The sequence below is a fragment of the Ascaphus truei genome, chromosome 1 (genome assembly GCF_040206685.1).
Source record: "Ascaphus truei isolate aAscTru1 chromosome 1, aAscTru1.hap1, whole genome shotgun sequence".
Taxonomy (NCBI): domain Eukaryota; kingdom Metazoa; phylum Chordata; class Amphibia; order Anura; family Ascaphidae; genus Ascaphus; species Ascaphus truei.
Genome location: NC_134483.1, coordinates 520237316 through 520255409, shown reverse-complemented (window position 1 = coordinate 520255409; position 18094 = coordinate 520237316). Strand labels below are relative to the sequence as shown.

The following is an 18094-nucleotide window of genomic DNA, read 5'->3' as shown; positions in this document are numbered from 1 at the left end:
GAGGGGAAAAAAGGTATAAGGCGAGAGAGAGCTATAGAGGTGAAAGGGGTGGAGAGTAGACAGTTATGGGTAGAGCGCAGGAGACGAGCGGGGGCATAGCGAGAGATAAACACTGATATGTAGGAAGGAGCAGATATGTGGACAGCCTAAAAGGTAAGGAGGAGAACTTTGTAGGTGATCTGAAATTTCATGAGAAGCCAGGGAGGGATTTAAGGAGGAGATGAGCAGAGACTGTTTTGGGACAGTGAAATTAATCTAGCATTTTGGATAGATTGCAAAGGCAGAAAGTTGTGAGGCAGAGAGGTCTGTTAGCAGTATGTTACACTAACCCAGACAGGAAAGGATAAGGGCATGCATTAGAGTTTTAGCAGTAGATTGACAGGGGAACGGGCAGATCTTGACAATATTACAGAGGAAGAAGTGACAAAAATATTCACTGTGCCATCTGCCGGGTGCCAGACACATACTGAATTGAAATACTTTATTTTCAACTAAAAAAGTCTACAAACTGCAGGAAGAGATTCCACTTGCTTTCCATTGCACACAAAGTGTTATTGGGTAGATAAGTCTAAGGCAACTTAGGAATGGGGCATGGTGTCAGACCCAACAGAATCAAAAGTTGAAACCACACAACCTCTGTTATTTCTAACAACAGCTCTAGAAGTGTGAGCTAAACCAGCTGATGGATAGCAGCACAGTCACATCTGTGCTTCACCTTGTTTTTACTTGTGTGTGTGAAACGTGTTTTTTGTTTAATCCCTATTAGAATATGAAGAGACAAGTCGATCCTTTAGAGGAGGTTACTCCTAAATACTCCGTGGATAAAATACTCCATAGAGATGTATAATGACCTGGACAAAGTAACCTTTAATACATACACAATTAAAAAGAATGAGAAAGGCCCTCCAAAGAGCTGGAGAATAGAGGATACATTAACGTTATACAATGTATCCGTGATGTATTAACCAAAGTGAGTTAAAAGGTTATACATTTATTAAGAGAGAATTAAGTGCATATTAAAATAAAACGTGATTATAAAAAGCACAAGTTCTGAGGGTGATCAAACTACACTGTGTACTGGTTCTAGTAGTGAGACCTAGTACTTAGTGGTAATTTAAGCAAAATGATAAGCAATGAATTTGCTGAACAAAAGACTTGATTTAGAGCTTGTTTGATAATGCAGATTGAAAATTCAAAATGCATTAAATCACACGTTGGCTTCTTCAGAGATGCAGTCACCTATCCACTTAAATAGACAGGTATATTAAAGGGAATTAATGCCCCTGTACAATTTATCTAAATGAGATTGCATAGATCTGGTCTAATATCATGAAAATGTACAACATCCAGATAGTACCAAGAATATTCGTCTTCTAATAATAATAGTGCTTACTTGTCAAACCAGTTATAACTGTGTAAACCCTAGAGCACTAGAGGTGGAACCCATTTTCTTCTAACCCATTAGAGCGAGGCATCCCATGTTCTGTTAATCTTTTATTTAATCTCACGTAGCCTCAGTAACTCATAGCCCTCAGTACATATTATTACTTTGTGCTTCAAGTGCTTCCAAGGTTACAAATTGTATGGGAAAGTACCACGCATCAGCTTAAGTAAGCCATAACATGTGCTTTGTGTAAGCAGAGCTCTCTCTCTGTCACATGTTTGCTACCATATATAGAGTTGTTTACTACAAATGAAGTGTGACTCATCCGTTTAAATATGCATTGGAGGAAGCCTAACAAAATATGCTATAAATAAGAGCCTAGGCTGGGATAGTGCCAGCTTTTCCATAGACCGTGCAGGTGCCAGGCCAATAAATCCTCTTGCTCTCTTGGGATCAGACTAGACTGATTGTGGCTTCCCCGGGTGTTTGGAGCATTTTCCTGTTGTATGCTGTTTAGCTGTGCAAGCTGTAACTGAGAACATAACCAAAGCTAATTAAAACCCCTTTTTGATTACATCTCTAAGACTGTTTACTGACTCAGTGTGCAAGTTATTGGCTGAATCCAGGATCTTTGTATTACACAAACACATTCAACAAAATATATATCCCTTGGAGGTATGCTGTTAGTAGACAGTCTGCACTGCTAGCCATCTGCTGGTTTAGCTCACACAGCTAGAGCTGTTGTTCAGAATAACAAAAGGTTGTGTGGGTTCAACTTCTGATCCTCTTGGGTCTGATACCTTAGGTGCCTTAGACTTGTCTACCCAATAACAATTTGTGTGATGTGAAAAGCAGAATCACTTCCTGCAATTTGTAGATTTGTATTTATTTTGAAATAAATTATTACAATTCAGTATGTGTCTGGCACAGTGAATATTTATGTCCCTGTTCTGTTATACTGTAGCCATTTTTGTGTATATCCTTCATGTAGTACCAAAATAAATGCTCATACCTGTTGTAGCTTCCTCCTCCTGGCTCCCATTAAAAGACCACTTGCACTTCCTTTTTGACAGTTTAATGTGCCTTGTGGAGCACCCATGAGATACGCCAATATCTAGATTAGCTATATGCGAGTAATGAGTAGCTCAAAAATAGGATGTGACAGGGATGCTACCCATCAGCTGGTTTAACTCACACTGCTTGAGCTGTGGCCTAGAAAAGCAGTAGTTGTGGATTCTAGTCCTGTTGAATCTGACATGATTCCAGTCACTACGTTGGTGCTTTAGGCATATCAACTCTATATAGTTGGTATGGAAATCCTTTTACAAAATGTGGGAGGGGACTAATTTAAATATACTTTGCGTTGCTATTAGCATATCTCTAGGGCCATGTACCTCAGGTATGCTCCATTTTCAGCACAGGCATTTCTCCCTAATTTGAGGGGATATATATACTGTACACCTGGTGTCACTTATTAAACGCTCTCACTCAATGGATTTTATCCGTGTTCGGATTCTTAAAAATCCGCCCGGATTGTATTCAATGACGGATTTGAACGAATCCGTCCAGATTTTTTAGTATCCAATCCACAGAAATTTAGTGGTCGGGCCAGATTTTGTCAAAATGATCCATCAATAATGACAATACCGTAATATTACACCTTTATGAGATAGAAGCTATGCATTGTACAGTATACAATAAAATTAAAGTAAATAAAGGAGGCATTGGAAAACATTTTATTGCAATCGAACAAAATAGTTTGGCTGTACATTATTTTGAAGGTAAATTTATAATAAATAATGAAATAATGACTTGCAATGAAGGATCATAACCATTTTTTTTTTAATACAAAAATATATTTTATTCAAATAGTTTCAGAAAATCTTTTTTTGCTTTCCAATTTCTGTTTCGATTTAGGTATTTTAATAACCTTGAGAAGAAAAAAATAACAGATAGACGTGATTGAGCACTGTTTTTGTATGTGAAACATGCTTAAAAGGCAGCAGTTCTCTCCTGGCAGCCTGACATAGTATAGGAAGTAGGGGTGGTCTCTAGAATGGAACCATGTTTATTTCAGCTCCGGGGATCCCGCTTCCAGAAATACCAGAAAGTGTCGCCGGTACTTTATAGAGATTTAAATCCCTTGGCGCACACAGGCCAATAGGAATCCACAAAGGACGGCTTTGCGGTATCCTATTGGTCTGCGTGACACGGGAGATTTAAACCTCCATTTTGTTTCAATGGCGGCACCTTTGCTGGTATCTCGGAAACAGGGGGTGGCCAGAGCTGAAATTCATGCGTTTCAGCTCCGGAGACCTCCTCCTTCCCATACATGAAATAAAAAGGGGGTAAAAAAAACTAAGCAGGAACCTTTAAGCAATTGTACACAAAACAGTTATCACTGGAACCCCTTACAAAGACGACAATGGGAAAATCAAGATATTCCAACAGTATTGGGAATTACATCCCAAATGCGATTAACATTTCAGGTCAATGAACTTCAAAGTTGAACCCTCTTACAGACCAGTCGGAAGTTTGACTCCCAGGACAGATACAAACTCAGACTTGCCATTGAACAATTGTCTGGTAAATGGAAATGACCAAATAATCTGTGTAGGTGAAGCCAGTTATAGAAAGTATAAAGAAACATTAAACCAGTTATTTTGTACTTGTAGTACGGTGTCGTTTTCAATATTACTGAAGTGCTTTAATGTTCTAAAAAGTGCTTCAATCTTTGCATTCAGAAAACCATCTTCATAAACAGTAAAAGGTGTCCATTATAACACGTGATTAGTGAAATCTACTTTATTAGAGCAATAAGTATGTGGACAGATGGGCTAAAAAAATAATAATTATATATATATATATAATTATATACACACACTGTATATACTTTTCCTTTTTTATCCTTCACTGTAAATCCTCCAACAGGTTCCTATTTTTCAGAAATACTATTATAAAATAATAACTGTGACCTTTTCAAATGCTTCCTGCTGCAGATATCAGGAGAACAGCTTTATAACGGTGTCCTGTAACTTTAGAACCTCTGCATCTTTCTTTCTTCAGCTAGAGCTGAGCCCCTAATATTCTGAGGTACCTGTGTTTAATATCAATGCCACTAAATATGTTTTAATGACGCGCTTTAGAGGTGGCACATGACTTAGTGTTTTCCCTCTGCTGTAATCCCAATTAAAATGTGATTTGGATGTTAAAATAATTGTAGGTATATGCTATCAATGTTGATATACTTTCTGTACAGAAAATACTAGAGCCTAATTGTCCTTTAGTTCATTTCATGTTCAGTTTTGTTAAGTACACCAGTTATCATGCATCATTATAATATAATTACAATGTTATGCATATTTTGTGTCATATGTAATTTTCTATTCGTCTAGATTGGAAAAAGCTGTTCTTTATGCCTAGCGGTTCTTAATAAAATGCATTTCTTTTATATGGATAAATCTGGAAATCTTTTCGCAGAAACTGGAGTAACGCATTGCTAAACCCAATTGGCATGTAGGTACATATTTACTAAGTGGTGCCAAGCCTTAAGGAACGTTGTGGCCGATTCATGCACTGAGTAAACATGGTCCTACGTATCTTCGGAGAAATCAATTCTTTGCATGTGAACAGCAAGATAACGTTGTCTTCATTCAAGATATTTTATTCAAAGATTTTATCTCATCCAACAGCAGGTCTTGGATTTGCAATATTGTGGGATTAGTCAGTCGTGTCACACACCCTTAGCAATATTCAAAGTCTGTTTCCCAATCTAACCTTCCGAGTGCCCTAATGATGTTGAGTGAATCGGACAAGGGCCAAGGCACTATCTACTCGTGTCTACCCAAATGGTGCAGTGTCTACGTGAGTGGCGCTCAACTCCAGTCCTCAAGACCCCCTAACAGGTTAGGTTTTAAGGATATCCCTACTTCAGCACAAGAGGTGCAGTCCTTGACTGAGCCACTGATTGAGTCAGCTGTGCTGAAGCTGGGATATCCTTAAAACCTGACCTGTTGGGGGGGTCGATGACTGGGGTTGAGCAGCACTGGTCTACATCATGAAACTTACCAGGTAAAATTAAGGACCTCAACATATACAGCTTGGATGAGAGAAGGAAGAGCGGTGATATGACTAAAACTTTCAAAAACATCAAATATGTCACGAACGTGCAGGAGGAAAGCATGTCTGAGAGAACGAGGAGCGCTAGAACTAGAGTCCATGCTCTCAAGCTGCGGGGGGAGGGGGGAGGCAGGCTCATTGGGAATGTGAGCAAGAACGTCACAGAAAGACTGGCGCATTCATGAACCCGCCTCCCAACAGGCGTGGCGGGGCATAGTACAATAAATACATTCAAAACTGCTCGGGATGAACGCAAGGCTATCCTTCATATAAAGAAAATCCAGCAGCTAATTGTGTCTGATGTGTCCCAACAGGTTAGACATCAGGATAGACTAGGTGGGCTCAGGGGGTTTATATCTGCCGTCAATCTCTATGCTTCTGGGTCCATCCGTCAGCAATCAAATGGAAGAGGGCACAGGAGGATTGCCTCTTCCTTCCCCAGCATCCGAGGCAAGTTGGACCATGCAAACACTGCACTATATTCTGGCACCGCAAGGTTTTAAATGTTGGTCATGAAACCTTAGCTTCCAACAGCACAAGAGCAGATTAGAGGAAAACATACCATACATCAAACTTGTGTGTGTTGCCAGTTATCAGGTAATCAGTGGCGAATTTCCCATTAGTACCGTGCCTAGGGCGGCAAAAATGTCTGCTCCCATATGTATTTGCTGCGCTCTCAGGCCTAACCGACCTAATTGGAATGCACTTATTTGTGTTGGCCGCCTCCTTGCTCACGCCCACCCCCCCCACATCTCCTTTGGAATCCCAGCGTCAAATGACGCCGCGGACGAACCAACGTGATGTCACCCAGCATCTCAGTGCCATGACGTCCGCAGCGTCATTTGATGCTGGGATTCCAAATGGAGATGTAGGGGCAGCAACAGATGTAAGTGCCAAGGGGCCGCTGCGGGTAATGATGCAGAATGCGACTGAAATTTCAGGGTTGCAGCGATCAGTGATTCTAGTAAAACGCATGACTGGCATTTTTACAGGTGCTTGTAAATATTATATTTTTTATAAATATTTACCCAAAAAAGCTACTTGGAGATTTTACAATTAAATACATGGAGGATAAAAAAAAAGAACACACACACACACACATATATATATATATATATATATATACAGTGTTCGACAAACCTATACATTTGCTCGCCCCGGGCGAGTGGATTTAACCCCCGGGCGAGTAAATATTGGCCGAAGCAGCACACGTTTGGTACTAGGTGGCGAGTAGATTTTTTTGTGTGGCGAGTAGATTTTTTTGGTGATTTGTCAACCACTGTATATATATATATATATATATATATATATATATACACACACATATATATATATATATATATATGTGTGTGTGTGTTCTTTTTTTATATATACACATATATATATATATACACACACATATATGTGTGTGTGTGTTCTTTTTTTATATATACACACACACACACACACACACACACACACACACAAACACACATATATATATATACACATACACAATTTTCTTGTCTATAATGAACCTCAAATTGAAGTGACATGTATATAACAGAATTCTGTTTGTACATTCGCTTTGGGTGACTTCTGTGCTTAATTGACAAAATCGAAACGCCAACACAGTTTTCCTGCCTTCTCCTGTACCATAAGAAATCCCGGTTCAGTTTTAGATGAATATAGAGGACACTTGTTTTAAGAAACACACACATCCTGTTGCAGTTTACTCTCTGTGTCAGTTTTCCCAGCCTTGGGCGATTCATGACATGAGAGGAAAAGCAGACAGATTCTAATGAATCTGGGCCAGAAAGAGGTCCAAGCATGGTGCCAGCCATTAAAAAAAAACCTAGGGCGCTCTAAAAGCAAGGAGATTTATATCACAGTGTCATAAATATGTATGCAATGAAGGCATTATTGAAGAAACTGCTGGCTTTCTTTGGATACACAATAGGGGACATTAAGACAGTATAAAAGCTTCACTAAATCTTTGGCACAACAGCAAAAACAAAAAAAAAACCTTACTGTACAATGAAGTGACATAAAAATATCCCAGTTTAACAGAGGGGAAACGGCTAAATAAATTGCACACACTAAAAAGCTGAATTGTTCAAAAACAGAGCAGCAGTTTTTTTTTTCCTTTCAGTGTTAAAAAGCTCTGGATCCAGATGTCTTTTTTTTCGAAGGGTTAGTGCCAGCAAATGTCTTCAGCCTTCAGGATTTACCATCCATCGCTTGCCAGGACTACAGGGAACCCTGCTTGGAAGGCCTTCTACGTAATCAATAACCAGATATCACTCCTGCAAGAAAAACAAAAGGGTCATATTGGCATGTATATAAGTGCAGGCACACGGTATATATACCCCCTTTGCCTCTCTCATCGATCACTTCGACCTTGGACAAACATTTTTAAAAAACGATCAGCGTAATTGGCTTCCTTAGAAAGTTCCAATAACCTTTAATGTCATTATTTATTTGTGTCCTGTGCAAAATGAAAACGGATGAATACTTGTTGTCCGACAGTTGTATCCGCTTGAGATACTGTGCGATGTCTTCATAATTACTTTACGAAGCATGAACAGCGAGATGAACAATTTACCTGGAGACTCCCGAGTCCTCAAAACAGTTACATCACAAAGATAAAAGCGTCAGGTCACCTTCCAAACATTACAGGATTGAAACATTATTTAAAAATAATTACGCCCATCTTTTCTAAAAATAATTTAAAAAAAAGTGCTACTCATCTACATATAACGCGTTGCAAACATAAGTACTTGGTCTTTGTGGGAACTGCCTCTTTAACCCATTCACCATCACAGGGGCACGCAAACTTTTTGTGTTGCGTCCCCCCTGCCTGACAGCCCTTATGCTCGCGCCCCCCCTAATATCCAGTATCAAATGACGTGTGGGGTCAGGTGTTCCCGCGGCGTCATTTGACGCGTGTTGCCATGGTACTGAGGAAAGGTAGGTGAAGTCCGCGCCCCCACCAAAAATAATCTTGCGCCTCCCACTTTGCGCACCCCTGCACTATCAGGATGTACCAGGTGCGACATGGGCACGTGCCACTTTCATGGGGCAGATCAGGCTGACCTCTCCTATTGAGCCGCCAGTCCGATCGAAATGGAAGCGGAGATCCCTTCGCTTTTGCTTCCTGCATCAGCCGTGTCACGTGATCGCTCCGGGGGCAGTCACGTGACGCAGAGCTGCCGAAGATCCGGTGGCATTCCATGGTGTGGAACCAATCGCTCTGTAAAGGTTTAAAGCAGTGGCTGTGAACAGTAAGTCGCTTTGAAGCTTGCATGAAAAAAGTCTTATTAAAGGAGCAATTCCAGAAGTTTAAAACATTTTTTTTTTTTACAAAAATAGGTTTGATGCAGGGGGCTTCCAGAGCTAAACCCCATTCATTTCAGCTCCGGAAACCAGCGGCTTCCAGAGATACTTACCTACATAGGGGGTTCCAGTAGCTGCTCCGGCTGAGCTAGCTGGGGTTTAAAGTTCCCGCGTCACATGGGCCAATAGGAAACCAAACCTGATGACGTCATGGCTTCCTATTGGCCCGCAGGACGAGATAATTCCAAACTCAGCACCTAGGTAGGTATTTCCAGAAGCAGGGGTCCCCAGAGCTGAAATTAATGGGTTTCAGCTCCGGAGACCCCCTGCTTCAATGAAATGTAAAAAAAAAAAAAATGTATGGATTGCCGCTGTAATGTTATAAGTAATAATAATAATTGCTCATTGTAAAGGTGGCCAGCATACAAAGCACTGCTATTGACAATAATAAATGCATACTGTATGTGTGCAAGGTTCTTAGGTGACCTCTTAAACTGCAAAGGAGGACAACTTATCAAACCAAAAGATTTGGACGTCGTTTGAGAAAAACAACTGGAACAATCAAGGGTTACATGGTTGTTAAATGATTTGAGAGCTTTCAGAGTTATAAACAAAAGACATCAATACATTGCACCATATGAGAGTAGTTAAGTTCAGCAACATCAATAAAAAATAAAACGGGTTGAATTCTGCGCTACAAAACGTTTTATACATTTGTGTCCCAGATTTTATATTCGGATGTCTGACTGTCAGATCGTTCTAGCAGAAATCCCGTATAAAACAAATATAAGAGAGCGCGCATTTCGGCACGATTAACATCAATGCTTTCTTATCCTGCCTGTCTCATCTGCTCACAGCATGTCCTCATGGGATCACACACACACACACACACACACAGCCACACCGCACTCCCACCAGCCCGCTGTGAGCCAGCGACAAGAGAAAGAAAACTGGAACAGGCGGCTTTCATTATTCCTGAACGCTCAGCTTTCTGTGCAGAAATGTTTTCCAAAAACGACCATCTCCTGTCGAGTAGATCAGGGGTGGGGGGGGAAACTCCAGTACTCCAGGGCCACCAACAGGTCACGTTTACCGGATATCCCTGCTTCAGTTAATAAACACTCAATCCCGGCAGGGCACTAACCCCAGATGCATACTGGTCATCCCGTGAAGTGGCTGCAGGGTTATAACGCTTTGGCCAAAGGGTTTAACCGAGTGACCCTTACTCAGGAGAAAAAAAACACTGAAGTATTTAAGTATGTATTTTTTCACATTGGATGTAGCATTGGGTATTTTTGTCTTTTGTTGTATCCCCGCTTCAGCACAGGTGGCTCAATCAGTCCATGCTTTAGCACAGATGGCTCAGTCTTCGACTGAAGCAGGGATATCCTGAAAACCTGACTTGTTGGTGGCCCTTGAGGACTGGAGTTGCCCACCCCTGGTGTAGATAGCATACCATTCGGGTAATTGTATATTGTCATCAATAGGGATTTGTGGCCCGAAAGCAGCTTCAGACAATACCCCCTATATATCCCCCTATATATTTAACATCGTACATTGTATTCAACCCATATCCTAAAGCAGGGCTGCACAACACGCGGCCTGCGGGCGGCCTGCCTCCACTCATTGTGCGGCCTGCGGTGGCTTTCCCCGTCCTCCTCCCTCCTGAGCCCGCTTGCCCCCTCCTCTCCCGCGAGCCGCTCTCCCGGCCGCGAGCCGCTCTCCCGGCCGCGGGCCGCTTCTCCTCCCCCCCCCCGCCAGCTTGCCCCCTCCTCTCCCACGAGCCGCTCTCCGGGCCGCGAGCCGCTCTCCCGGCCGCGAGCCACTTCTCCTCCCCCCCCGCCAGCTTGCCCCCTCCTCTCCCGCGAGCCGCTCTCCCGACCGCGGGCCGTTTCTCCCCCCCTCCTGGCCGCGAGCCGCTTCTCCCCCACCTCCTGGCCACGAGCCGCTTCTCTCCCCCCCCCCCCCTCCTGGCCGCGAGCCGCTCACCGTTCACCCCTCCACCTCCTCGAACCTGCTCTCAGAGTCAGGACTGCACGAGTGTGCGAGTCCTGCCTGCTCTGTCACCGTGAGGTGCCGTTGGGGGGGAAGGTGAGGTGCCGTTGGGGGGGAGGTGAGGCGCAGGGATTTGAGGCGCAGGGATTTGAGGCGCAGGGAAGTGAGGTGCAGGAGGGTGAGGTGCAGGGGTGTGAGGTGTAGGGGAGTGAGGTGCAGGAGGGTGAGGTGCAGGGGAGTGAGGTGCAGGAGAGTGAGGTGCAGGGGAGTGAGGTGCAGGGGTGTGAGGTGCAGGGGTGTGAGGTGCAGGGATGTGAGGTGCAGGGATGTGAGGTGCAGGGGAGTGAGGTGCAGGAGGGTGAGGTGCAGGAGGGTGAGGTGCAGGAGGGTGAGGTGAGGTGCAGGGGGGTGAGGTGCGGTGCAGGGGGGTGAGGTGAGGTGCAGGGGGGTGAGGTGAGGTGCAGGGGGGTCATTGGAGGTGCCGGGGGGGGGGGTCATTGGAGGTGCAGGGGGGGGACATTGGAGGTGCAAGTGGGGGTCATTATAGGTGCAGGGGGGGTCATTGGAGGTGCAGGGGGGGGTCATTGGAGGTGCAAGAGGGGGGTCATTGGAGGTGCAGGGGGGGTGGGATGTGTGTGGTGTGCAGGGGGGTGTTGTGTGTTTGATGTGGAGGGGGAGTATTATGTGTGTGGGTGAGGGGGAGAGATGGGGGTATGAGAGATAGATGGGGAGTATCGCAAAGGTTGATAGTGAGGGGTTCTGGGGGAGATATGAGGATGATGATGATGAGAGGTGTTGGAGGAGAGATGATGATGATGATGATGATGATGATGAGAGGTGTTGGAGGAGAGATGATGATGATGATGATTTTACCTGTGCGGCCCAATTTTTTTTTCTTGGAGCAGTTCGGCCCTTCTCGCTTTACAAGTTGTGCAGGCCTGTCCTAAAGGATTGGCCTGCACTGCATTGTTGTATAAGGCCCGTTTATGTAGTGATTGTACTGTGCAATATGTGAGCATTTACTGTCATTGTTACATAGTTGTTGAGGTTGAAAAAAAGACACGCATCCATCAAGTATGCTACATTTAGACGACAGATACTGTATCTTATATTCGTAGTTACAGTATATAAAACCAGAGGAAGGCAAACAAAAACCCAGTGACATATCATCCAGTGATATCTAATAAAGGGGGGAAAAAATCCCTTCCTGACTCCAAATATTGGCAATCAGATTACTCGCTGGATCAACATGCTTCTGGGTTTACTTATTTGGTATATCCCTGAATAACTGTCAGACTGATTTTGTATGATGTCATGTACGGAGAAAGGAAACCTTTATTTGGGGGGGTGGGGGGGAGGCTGAAAAAGAATATATTTTTCAGCAAATTATGAGGGAGTCTCGCCATAAAGTGTGCAAATTGGCCAAATAAGGCGTCAAAGAAGATCAAGGAATACAAATTCTAGAACCTTCCAAAAACAAGCTCTTTTGGTCTAATTTCTGGGCCTTATAGAGGCGGTCCAAGTGCCACTTTCCAAAACGTTGTTTTGTTTTAATATATGCAGCATTTGATTACTTTTATTGAAAACTAATTACCTATGCTGCCATTGATTCATTCTCCCCGTGATCGATTATCAAAATCCTGCTTCCTCCCAGGGTTTACTAAATGGCTGCCTTTCAGTTTCAATCAATCCTTTAGTCAGTGTAACTCAGCAGCTACAATGTATTCTTATATTACTAGGGTAACCTTATCTATTGCATCCTGTGGCTTTTTAATTACCGGCAGCATATAACTTGTGAAAGTTGCTCCAAGAGAACCTGATCTACATGTCATTAGTCTTTGAAAGCATATACTTTACATACAGGTATATAGGGATATTCTTAAAAAAAAAAAAAAAAAGTTGTTCAGCCATTTTGATGGTCCTTTGCATCATTGTACTGTACTTGATAAAGACAGTACGAGAACCCTTTGTGTTTAGTGAATGGGTGATGATTGGTTAAAGTACCACAATCCACCAATAGAGGGAGATGCAGCGCTTTCATCCAACTGCCAGGAAATGAAGGTGTTGCTATTTTGAAGATCTTGCTCTGCAATCTTGATATTATCCATACATACGTACGCATGTCTAGTGAGCCCTCAACTAATTCACTAACTTGCCTTATAGATTAAAACCAATTCATGTTGTACTATTGAACAGGCATAGTTCCCACTGATTTGCAATACCCCCTTCCTCAATGAAGCATTTTAATAGCAGGTTTTATTTGCATACTTTAGCTGTCAAAATAGCAATTATAAGAGGTACTGGTATAAAGGAGATGGAAGATAGAGATATTGGCAGTAACCTTCATTCTATACTTCAAATTACATTGACAAAACGTTGGAAAATGATCTAAAAATAATTTTCAAAGGTCAAAAACTAGACACTCAAAAGAAACGGTTTTTAAACAGTGACAAAACAGTAACTATGGAACGTGGGACTAAGGCTACATTTCTAAAGCTTCCCACAACAGAGCTACTGATCAGAACCAGCCGCTACACTAATCTTGCCTCAGTTACTAGCTTTAAATATTTGGGTATATGGCTAGACTACCATCTAACATTTGGTTTGCATATTGGGTGGGGGTACTTTATAGGAATAAATCCTGCCTAAGCCCATGGTTCAGTAAGGCTAAGGCCCCGCTCCCAGAGTCAGCGCGCCCGCACTGCATACAGGCGGGGCGCTGACATACACAGACCGCGATATGCGGTCTGTAGGGAGCGGGAGCCGGAGCGGGAGGTGGGCGGGAGTGGGAGGGGGGGCGTGGCTTGAGCGGAGGGACCCGCTACTCTCCCCCCCCCTTCCTCCACGGACTCGGGCTGGAGCTGCTGAGGGTAAGCAACACACACAACACAGGCACTCCTATATACACACACACACACAGGCACACACATACACACACACACACAGGCGCACACACACACACAGACAGGCACGCACGCACACAGACAGGCACTCACCTGCTTTCACTCCACACTCCTCCCCGCTCCCCGAAGCCTCTCCTCCTCCCGAAGCCTCCCCTCCCCATTGGTTCACAGCCACACCACGTGACGCATCAACGCTAGACATCACCATTCTTGTGTCTCCTAGCGGCTGACGCGCCACAGTGTGTAGTGCTCTGTGCCGCCAGGGGGGACCGGGACCGGCTTGCGAGGATTCCCCTGCTGGTGGGGAACTCGCGACATGGCCGCCCGCGCCAACGAGCGCAGCGGGACCGAGGCCTAAGATGCACAGCAGATCGATGCTAACGCCAATCATTGACTATTATGTATGGTATAGCACCTCAAATTCACCTCAGCAAACTTGACACTTTTTACAACTCAATACACCGCTTTGTCTTATTATGCATCTACAACAACCACCCTTGGGATATGTTAATTAGGCTAGGTTGGCTATGCCTTGAGTCCAGATGCAACATACATCTTTCTTGTCTTACCTTCAAATACTTTCTGTACAAGTTACCCAATTATCTGAACAGGCTTCTCACCCGCACTGTACACAGTGCTTATCTCCTTAGATCCGTCTCCAGAAACCTGCTTATGGCTGAGCTCATGGTGGTGGCGTCGCTACGTGCTGATTGCCTATGGTAGTTCCTCAAGTGCCTGCGGCGCTGCGCGCGTTGACGCTGCTACATTTTGCAGAGACAACTCAAATTTAGATTTCGGGCTGCAGTCGCGTGACGTCAGCGTCACGTGAGTTGGTTCAGCAAATGAGGGGCGAACCAGCTCTGTGACGCGTTCACCACGCCCCGGATCGCCTCCCCAATCTCCTGCAGCCTAGCACACACATCGCTGGGGCTGCAGGAGTGCGTGCGGTGGTGCGCACGGTAGTGTGCACACGCGCTCCCACCACGAGCTCGGCCTATGGCTGCGTTCAGGGTGAGCGCACGCTCGCAACCGTGCGCGCGGCATTAGCTGCAATGATTTGTGGCCTGGGTAGACACGACGGGTGAGTCAGGCGTGTCCGTGACTCATTTGGCAAACCGCTCACGTGACCTGCCCGTCACGCCACAGAATAAAATGTATTTGATTCTTCACGCGCCCCATCGCACTGGCGCATGCGCGCACAGTCTATGGCCGCAAGCAATTTTGATCACGGTGTGCACGCGGTTGCTCGCACGGTCGCGGCCTTAGATTCCAAGTTTCAATATAGAATCTGGCCGCCCTTACTTCTCTTACCGAGCTCCCCACTTCTGGAACAACGTACCGGAGTCTCTGAAATCCGCCTCCTGTCTAAGTTCCTTCAAGACTTCGGCTGTTTCCTACTTTAAACATGTTTGTAATTGTCGCTTGTAATGTGAACATTATTTTGTGACCAGGACATACAGTTACTGAAAACGAGAGGTGACTCACAATGTATTTTTTCTTCTCCTTGTACAATATTTTATAAATAAATAAAACATTTGACCTTTTTTTTTTTTTTTAAAAGGGAGGAGTAGGTAGTACGATATTTTTTATTGGACCAATAGTTGATAAGTCCCCTGTGAGGTTCGAAAGCTGGTAACCTATTAACTATCTGTTGGTCCAGTCATACTACCGGCTCCTTCTGCCTCATGCATTACTTTACAACATGGAGGACAGGAACAATACGGATCCTCGCCCTTCTTTGTTTTCAGATTTGTAAAGGTATTGATAACCTACTCAAAAGGATTATACATATTGCTGCTATTATTTCAATCTGGTTATACCTGATACCTATAAATGTATCAGTGCAGCCAAACAAGTGTACTGTATAGGCTGCAGTGTGTTCCAGTGCCAGGTGGTGTCCTGTGTCTTGTGGAGTAGCAAGGCTTAGTTAATGTAGGCCCACATCTTCTAAATGGTGCTATGCTTTAGCATGCCTTTAGTCCCATTCATAGTAAAAGGAGCTCAGGCGTACTAAAGCTAAGCAACCTTTTGTGGATCTGGGCCACACAGTGTGTTCCAAAAACATTGGACCATGCTACCATACATTCAAGATAGCCATTCTACTGAGATATAGATCCAATTATGTCTCTTCTAAACTTTAGGATGCTGATTCCTTCAAAACCACTATGGGCACATGATTAATGTAAGAGTAGGAATTATATGTCGGAGATTGTTTTTGCATATTTTCAGGTAAAGATCTTCCTGTTACATTTAACAATCTAATGTTACCAAGATGAACAGGGAGATGAACTGACTTGCCCAATGTCCCATTGGGATTCAAACAAGGCTCACCCACTCCAAATGCAGTCAAAGTGGCTTAGAGAAGTAGTGGTATTGTGTAAGCCATTATAAGAGGACTAGATCGACAAAGTGCCATTAAGTGCAATGTAACTTAACATCACGTTAAGATGAATACTTAGGTCATGTTTTCTCCCAAAAAGAGTGCCATGAAAAAGTTACTATTATTAAATGAGGATTTATCACAACAGCGCATATCCTCTAAAGCCCGTTAAGGTTAATGTTACGGTATTTAAGTTGTACCTAAACTTGGCATTACTCCGGTCCGGAAACTGAAACAGGGCTTTTGCAGTGTCCGGATGGGTGCAACGCCACAAACATAATTACAATAATAACATGGCGTTATTTCATGGTGTATGCTTGCGCGCGCAGGAGCGGCTCAGTGAGTAAAGACATTGACTCTGGCACGGAGTTTGAAGCAGGAGAACTTGGTTCAATTCCCAGTGTCGGCTCCTTGTGACCTTGGGCAAGTCACTTTATCTCCCTGTGCCTCAGGAACCAAAAAGATAGATTGTAAACTCTACGGGGCAGGGACCTGTGCCTGCAAAATGTCTCTGTAAAGCGCTACGTAAAACTAGCAGCGCTATACAAGAACAATTATTAATTATTCGCGCTGCGTCACGCTAGCCTGCAGCAGGAGAGCTTTTCTGTCCTGCAGGCAGACGCGACGGGGAGACGTGTTGGGGCGTTGCGGCAACATGAAGCTGGTTCACCCTCATTGGACGAAACACTCACGTGACCCTGCCTTCGCGCTTCCAAGACAAAACTTTTATTTTGTCTCTCCAAGCATAGCTCCTGCCAACGCTCACATGTGAGCAGCTTAGACGTTCCCATTGGCCTAATGTAACTCATCGCACAGTATCGAGCGCTCCGTCACCATGGACGAGGCCTTATGAAGGCTAATTAGACTGTTGCATTCTTTACAAAAGATTGTTTTTGTGGCCGGTTTGGTGAGATCTCTCTTTCAGGTGTAATAATAAACATCACCACGTACCGTTCGTCTGATTCCCGGCATGATGTAATTCATATGTTTGCAAGGCATTTCCCTTTATATTATTAATCGTTAGGGATATCTGTAAAAGGAGTCTCCTTGTTTGAGAGCTTAAAATAGTGCAGGTTAATTAACTTCTGAACCTTTGACCTACACAGAAAATGTAATTAGTAATATTTAAAGCAGCAGGCCTTTTCAAACAAAACTTTGAAGCGCATATTGAGGCACAATTTGTGTTCAACCAACCTCTGAAAAAAGCTTTGTACTTCACAAAGTATCTTTTTATCATTAGCAATTTCGAGTTTATTTTGATAAAAGTGACCGTTTGTTTCACAACGAATTAGATTAATGGGTGTGTGTATATATATATATATATATATATATATATATATATATATATATATATATATATATATATATAGTGTTCGACAAACCTATACATTTGCTCGCCCCGGGCGAGTGGATTTAACATCGTGGCGAGCTCCTATTGGCCCAAGCAGCACACGTTTGGTACTAGGTGGCGAGTAGATTTTTTTGTGTGGCGAGTAGATTTTTTGGTGATTTGTCAACCACTAATATATATATATATATATATATACACACACACATACATATACATCTACACCTGAGGAAGAGAGGAGAACTCTCAAAAGCTTGTCCTATCACTTAAATTGTTAGTCCAAATAAAAAAGGTATCACCTAAGTCCTGGGACATAGTGGTTGTATCCGGGCGGAGGCGCGCTGAGGCTCAGGGAAAGCGATGCTTTCCCTGGCCTTACACAGCGCGCCGTCCGTGGGCGTGTTGGGGGCGGGCCTGTGACGTCACGGAGCTGGTTCGCACTCATTGGGCGAACCGCTCACGTGACCGGCCCTGCGCTCCGGCGAGCGCCAAATCTGAAGACTCGGTGAGACACACGTGCGGAAGCCCCTGCTAAAGCCGCTCTCATTGCGGCTGCAGGGGCTCAGTGCCGAGGGTCAGCGCTTGACCATGCCCGAGGCCTAATACGGAAGAACTCATTTATTCTGCAATATCGCAACTGGACTAACACG

The 18094-nt window shown here is 44.0% G+C and overlaps 1 protein-coding gene across 3 annotated transcripts in view; it reads right to left on the bottom strand.

Annotated features, from left to right (window-relative positions):
- ATOH8 (atonal bHLH transcription factor 8) overlaps positions 1-18094 on the bottom strand; it is a 188101-nt gene that overhangs the window by 131434 nt on the left and 38573 nt on the right. For 2 of the 3 annotated variants that reach the window (XM_075571552.1, XM_075571571.1), the window contains exon 3: positions 6953-7788. The exons of the other annotated variant lie outside the window; for it this stretch is intronic. In XM_075571552.1, the coding sequence (XP_075427667.1) occupies positions 7761-7788 (28 nt within the window). In that variant the 3' untranslated portion in view covers positions 6953-7760. Of the gene's footprint in view, positions 1-6952; positions 7789-18094 lie in introns of those variants that run through there. 3 annotated transcript variants of the gene reach the window in all.